The 7,071-nt window shown below is 31.7% G+C and overlaps 1 protein-coding gene across 1 annotated transcript; it reads right to left on the bottom strand.

The window, feature by feature from the left end:
- zyd (sodium/potassium/calcium exchanger zydeco) lies at positions 1-5,403 on the bottom strand. The gene is made up of 9 exons (XM_068761328.1): positions 5,237-5,403; positions 4,567-4,754; positions 2,975-3,161; positions 2,119-2,193; positions 1,551-1,858; positions 1,316-1,478; positions 1,049-1,150; positions 844-965; positions 1-637 (listed from the first exon to the last, which is right to left on the bottom strand). Exons 2-9 carry the CDS (start codon positions 4,744-4,746, stop codon positions 410-412), a joined length of 1,365 nt encoding a protein of 454 aa, XP_068617429.1. The 5' UTR covers positions 4,747-4,754; positions 5,237-5,403; the 3' UTR covers positions 1-409.
- Between the last annotated feature and the right edge of the window lie 1,668 nt (positions 5,404-7,071).

The raw sequence follows: 7,071 nt of genomic DNA, 5'->3' as shown, positions 1-7,071 counted from the left end.
TAAATTTTTATAATTCTTCTCTTTTGGTCTTACTCATCACTTTCTATAATAAAATACAAATCTATTACAATCTATCTAGACATTGTCTGTAAAAAATCGTGGAATGCAATAAGACCTAATTGTACTTCTGTACTTGTTACTGTAATGTGTATTAAATTAATAAATAACAGCGATCGTATCAAGATCTTTTAAGAGCTTAACTAGAAAAACAGGAAACAATTGATCAACTAGGAAAAAGATAGACGGCTAAAGTACGTACTTTACAAATGGGACGAGGTAAACAATTTTTCATGGATCAATTCAATAATAGATTCCAATTGAAATTGAGACAGGCACAACCGTTATTCCACACTGTGTTATAAACAGAACGAGCCTGCTCTGTTTTTACACTAGATCTTATTCCGGTTAATTAGGACTTTAATTCGGTTCTTTTGCATGTGCGCACGTTGACGGGGAAGAACACGTTCAGCTCGATGAGGGTGGCCAGAACAAGGAACATGGCGTACATCGCGAGGCAAGCACGTCCCACCGCTGCGTCCAACTTGAACTTGTTGAACCAAAACGTGAGATATAGCATCAAGAGCGTCGACAGCAGCGATATGGCTGAATACTCCAGACCCATCGAGTTTATCTTCACCTATTGATATAACATATAATAAAGCGATACGTATACAGTTACCATTTACCAGCGACACAATAGTTTTAATTTATTAACATTACAAATTATCTTTAGATAGTTATATCTCAAATATAAAAAATCGCTGTGCATACAATCGCAAAGCAAGTCGCTATGCTATAAACAAAACTCGCCAGCTATTTTGTAAAAATTACAAAATACCTTACCCAATAATTTCCAGGCTCCGCCGGAGTTAGAGAAGCTTTGATAAGCCAAGGTAATCCGAGACAAAGCAGTATATCAAAAGTATTAGAACCAATAGAATTGCTTATACCCATTGAACCATGACCTGAAGAGGAAATGATGTTATTTTTTTTTATTTCAGTACGAGATTCGTTTTATTATGATATTACAATTGATATTCCATTATACCTTGTTTAGCAACAATCACACTTGAAACAGCTTCAGGCACAGAAGTACCGGCAGCAAGGAATGTTATTCCCATAACCGAATCCGGAATCGTTAATGTGTCTCCTGCAAAACAAAATATATACGTTAAAATACTATTTAAAATGGTAACAATAACGCAAATCTAAATTTTTAATAAAAATATTTATAAGTAAAACACGCTTCAATAAAAGTTATTGACAAATAAAACAATGTTACGTTCAAATGCTTGATTATAAATTGCAAACAAACCAATAATTGTGATCATCCACGCGACTATGTATGATAAAGATCCTATCCACACGATACACATAATAAACGTGAGCGGAAACCAACTCTTGAAACGTGGTTTTTCGCAATCGGGTATTGTGAACATAAATACCAGATGGATCGGCCAAGTTATAATCCACGTAACCTGTAAAACAAGATAGTGTTAGAGTATTTAAAAGCAATTTTAAGAGTAATGCCTAAAACTAAAACAATATACCTTAGTGAGATTGCTTCTTCCGGAGGGCCATTTCCAAAGTGAATGTTCATATTCGTCGGTTTCACTTCTGTTTGCATCTTCCACGTCGCCTTTACTATTATTATCTTCTTGATTGGCAATTTCCGTTTCGCAAATCTTGGGTTCCACTTGAATATTTATATTCTTGTCCTCGTCTTCAATTGTTTCTAGTCTCTTCTGATTACCGTCGCGATAAAGCGAAAGGCATTTTATGTTTCCATTATGTTGGTAGTGATCCGTTACCACGTCGTTTTTGTTATGCGACGAAGATACCTTAGACTCATTTAACTCTGAAATTTTATTAATGATAAGTAATTCATTTATTTATTTATTAACACTTTTTTCTACACCATAGACAATAAATAGAGGAAAAAGAGTAACAATTTTTATGGTACAAGAAGCGATCTTATCGCTGTGGCGATCTCTACTTGACAACCTTTGGACTAAGATGAGAGACATGAAAGAGAGCGCAGTTTAGGGTGTAAGTACATACAAATAAATTAGTAAAGAAAACAGATTTTAAAAAAATTAACGTATCATCAATACAAACCACATCCGGCAGTGTATGAACCCTCCTGTTTCTCCTCATTTTTTTTCAACATTTCCGACACGCACTTCCAACTACCTAAAATACAATTAAAACCACTTAAGTAATTAAGAAATTTCATTACATTTTTATATGACATTACATAAAAAAGCAGGGATTTTGAATTTCGTAAGACATTATACAGCTTGTCTTCCATTTATAAATTTGTTTCAAATTACCCTGTAATGTGTAATATGAGTAGAAATAATTTTTATGTATATATATATATATATATATATATATATATATATATATAAGCACTCTTATTACAAGAATCGTCTCTTGCTGAAATATCTATTTGTTTTACTATATTTATGTTTGATATTTATTATTATCTACATTTTATTAGGTATTTAATAACCTTTAGTAAAATTAGGTAGTTTATTAAGTTACGTAAAAAGTTTGGTACCACTGGGTATATTTTTATTTTATTTGTTTTGTATATTTTTAAGCTTTTATAGAAGTCTTATTTTTATCCTCAAAAGGCCATCCTTCAACTTAAAGCTACGAATGTCCCACACCCATACTTTGGGTTTTCGTACGGATTTTTTTTGTAGTCACTATATCCTTAGTACCAGTCCAGCATTTCATTCCCAAGCTTTACCATTTAAAAATTCTTCATAATGTATACAGTTTGAAGATTACTTATACAATAAAATATTAATATTGTTTTATTTCAAGAAGAGTTCAATGAATTCCTTAAATTTACTACATAATGATTTAGAGACCTTAGAAATGCATAGTAAAATCGTACACATTTGCCCTCGAAAGAGTAAGTTTGGAGAAACAATTAGAATAACTAACAATTGTGTCGACTTACCTTTAGCAAAATTTTGAATAGACTTGTCGTAATACATGATACAAATATAAACGCCATAGAGCATCACGAGTAGAAAAGCCTCATACCATTGAACATATTCATCATGCATTATACAGATAAGTATTGAAACTGTGATGCCGTATGCCAAGCAGTCACGTGTCAATGGCCACCAGTCCAGAGGAACTACCTGTAAGATTGACATTAATGAGATATTGCAACTATATTCACAAATTTACATATGTATTAGTTCGGATAATACAACGTACACAAAGTCTTTTATAGAAACTTATATTAATATATACTGCGATTTAAAAGTAAAGTGAAATTGTCATTTAAAACGCAGATAATTTTTTTCGTAGATAGAACTGTATATAATATTTACCAAGAGTCTGTTTGTCAAAAGTCGGAACATCATTTAGCTGAGCCTAAACCATTTTAAAGGATGTTTTGTTTCTTAAACGCGTCATGTCACGATTGGTGACAAAATCGTCCAATTTCTTGGAAGAAAAGCGTCAAAAAATCGTCCCAAATCGTTTTGACGCCGTTTTGATACGACTGAAGAGGTAAAAACCTAATCGAAGAAAGTTTTGAAGACTATGCCAGTAAAAGCTATTACGACTCTTTTGAGTACTAGAAAAAGCGTTGGCAAAAGTGCGTTTTATCGGACGGAATTGCTTTCAAGGTAATGAAATTGATTTGGAAAAATAAATATAGAATTTACATTTTATGAACAAATTCACCTCACTTTTTATCACATTATTATAGCTGGTTGTTCGAATTAAAAACATTACAAATATAAATAAAGAAAATTGTCTGTAATTTTTTAAAGCGAAATTTTATGCATGAAAAATTAAAGTTTTCCATTTAATTGTCTTTCTGGTAAAATTTAATCAAAGAATTTTAAAACGAAAAAGGTGTGCCATGAAAAGAATGGTTGGTACATTTTTTCTTTTTGAAGTAAAATTTATAAAAGTTTCGAATTTCTTCGTTAGATTCGCACATTTCGGCAGAAAGCAAAATAAATGAGAGAATTTTCTTTTTTAGTGTAGCCTGTTTATTATCATCAAAATAAGCCTGAAACAAACAGGCATTTTCAAAAAAAACTTCTTCACTGACCTAATAAATAACATGTAAGAGATTTCTACGTATGTACTGACTTATGACAATATTTCTGGTACCATAAGGTTTTTTCATTCTTTTCTTAATTATAAAAATCAAATCGCGTATTAAAAGTAAACTAACGGAAGAGGCATATTCTTCAGTAAACGAATTTTATGACAAGAGTCTTGGCAGTGAAGTCACATGGGTACTTTTTATCTGACAGAAAGTGTGTCAGCATAAATCAGTATTGTCAGACTGTTTTAAAAGACGTCTTGTTGTGTACTCTCTTCCTGCTTCTTTACCACAACTATAACACCTTGCGAAGCAGAGTAAAGTTTTTTTTTTCATGTTAAAAATGACCTGGTATAGATTTTATGAAATAACACTCACAAAAGAAACTTGGGGCCACGTGCAGTGGGCGACTACTAGTATGTAATATGATGTATGTTCATGTAAAAATTTTTAATTTAAAAAAACGGTGAAACTGTTACCATCCCAGCACCAATACCGCAGCAAGCGGCTACAGCTAGGATATTGAAGACCGCCGATCCAACTATAGTGCCGACTCCAATATCTCCCTCAGTTATGAAGGTTCCTATGACGTTCACAAACAGTTCTGGTGCCGAAGTAGCTGCCGCCATAAACGTCGCGCCAGCAACATCGTTTGTCATATTTAAAGCTGAAAAGTATTTCGTTAAAAACTTTTTGTGTACACAATAATGTTATGACTTTATATCTACACATACAAATTTTCTAATAGTCAAAAAACCAAAAACTAACTACTTAACTTAAGATTTAATTTTGAAATATTTAAATAATCAATCCTACACATAACCCTACAAAAATCACGTATAAATTATATTTCTTATAACAATTCTGGGTTATAAAGTTGGACTACACAATTAATACCAAATATATAAATTGGCCAATAATGTTTGATGTGTCTTAGAAGAAGAAAATTTATAAACACCATATGTAAAAAAATATTATTTTTTATTGTACAAAAAAGTTGGCGACAGCTAGCGACTATTGCACTTGCACAGTTAGAATATAATTTCTGTAAAAAAAAACGGAGAATTTCTGCCTCAATAGTATTAAATATTTTTAACTACGTTTAGCTGCAATAGTAACACATCAGAAAAAAAATGGGGCAATACTTACCGTGACATATTCTATCGACCGCCGGCACGAAAAACTTGTCACAGACCACAGCGAGCGCCACGAACAGGTAGATAGAGATGAAGGCGTGCAAAACGATGGCACCGTGCTGCCTTTGCTGCTCCGTGAAAAACCCCGCCGGAAAGTCGTCGATTGCCGGCGGCGTACAGTTACGCAAAAACTCTAAACACAATTAAGTGTACATGAATAAAAAAACATAAAATATACCTAAATCGAGAACAGTATCGAACCCTTCCTAACGTAAGACCAAACAAAATCTAGCTCTATTATGTTCCTTATAATAAGGAACGTGCTTTATTTAAAAATAAAATAATATATAAGAATACTTAAAACTTCGTTTATCAAACCAAAATAAAATAAGACAATTATATTAAAATCGAAAAGAAAAAGAAAAAAGGTTTTATTACATTGGAAGGAATAAAAAGTTGCAATTAAATTAAAATTGAATATGTGTACCAATGACACAAGAACCGAAATATTTTCTTTCTTCGAAGTATTCGATCACTTTTTGACAAATACTTTAGTCTCTTGTTTGTTTGAAAGCCAATGAATCAAGAAATATGAGGGAGTTCAATCTATTTGACAGATAGATAATTTTAAGTATCTATTGTTATTAAATTGTTTAATATGAGTGGTCAAATAGACGAGTTATTTATACGAGCAGAAAATTAAAATAATGCTATTACAATTTGTAAGATGTGGTTCCACCCAGTCAATACTTATGGTTTTAAAAAAGATGTCCATATGTATTGGAATCCAAAAAGATTTTAAAACCTTCATAAAAGCTATAGATAGCAATCAAAACTAACAATAAATTTTCGCGATAAAGTTGCTGTTGCTGTATGAAACGTTACTATAGTGAGTGCAATAAACAATTATATACCAAGTACAAATTTTTTTGCTCCGTGTTTAAATCACACGAGATAAAGGTAAATCCATTGTCATATAAGCAGTTGTAGTTTATTGCTTGTTTTATTGCTATCGATTTTCTTTTGTGTTATGTGCTTTCAGTGTATTTTCCCGATTAATTTAGAGACGCAGGTAATCGCTAATGAAAGTGCATGATTATGACTTTTTTGTTTATTGATTCTTTTTATTGCTGACATTATTATCGACATCAGCCAAAGTAATTTGTAAATGTTACTAAATTTCGTTTTCTTAATCGGAATCAACCTGAAATAATATTTGAAATCCGTTCAATTAGTTTTTAGCTTCTTGCAAATCTTCGCATGTCTATCAAAAAATTAATCGACAGGTGTTTTGCTACTTTTTCCATATTTTTGCTAAAACATACAGACAGACAACAGAACATTATCAGGAAAACAACAAGAAAAAATACAGCAAATTATAAATACATTTAAAAACCTTTTAAGTTAAACGGTTTTTTGATACCCAAATTTTGGTGTTGGTATTGGTATTGGAACGGCGTCAATCTTGAATTTTAAATTTTTGACATAATCATCGTGTTTTACTAGTGTAGCCCTTTCATTTGATACCCATATTGAGGGGGTTAAGGAAAAATATATAATCCGCCGTTTTGTATCGGCGGCCATCTTAAATTTATAATGTTATTGATTTTATTATATTGTATTGTCATCTAAATTAAATGTGTGTACCAAATTTCAGATCAATCTAACAACGGGAAGGTGCTTAAATTTCAATTTCTAATTTTGACCCAAACAAATAAATTCCGTACGGGTCAAATTAAATAAAACCGTTTAAAAACAATTGTGCCCGCTATCAAACATTTGACGTCAATCAAAATGTTATAAGTATGTGTTAGGATGTAGTCAAATATAAGATGTCTATAGCTGCGT

This window comes from Battus philenor, unplaced genomic scaffold, assembly GCF_028537555.1.
Source record: "Battus philenor isolate CCGP_79_NKW_IND1 unplaced genomic scaffold, ilBatPhil1.0.hap1 SCAF_1, whole genome shotgun sequence".
Taxonomy (NCBI): domain Eukaryota; kingdom Metazoa; phylum Arthropoda; class Insecta; order Lepidoptera; family Papilionidae; genus Battus; species Battus philenor.
This window is presented reverse-complemented; position numbering and strand designations above follow the sequence as displayed.

What these genes read in the sequence shown, in the direction of transcription:
- zyd (XM_068761328.1), bottom strand. Translation starts at nt 4,746, where the DNA reads ATGACAAACGATGTTGCTGGCGCGACGTTTATGGCGGCAGCTACTTCG. An exon ending in TGTGATTGTTGCTAAACAAG is followed by an intron (nt 966 to 1,048) that starts GTATAATGGAAT and finishes TTTCCTCTTCAG; the next exon opens with GTCATGGTTCAATGGGTATA. An exon ending in CGGAGCCTGGAAATTATTGG is followed by an intron (nt 638 to 843) that starts GTAAGGTATTTT and finishes TTATATCAATAG; the next exon opens with GTGAAGATAAACTCGATGGG.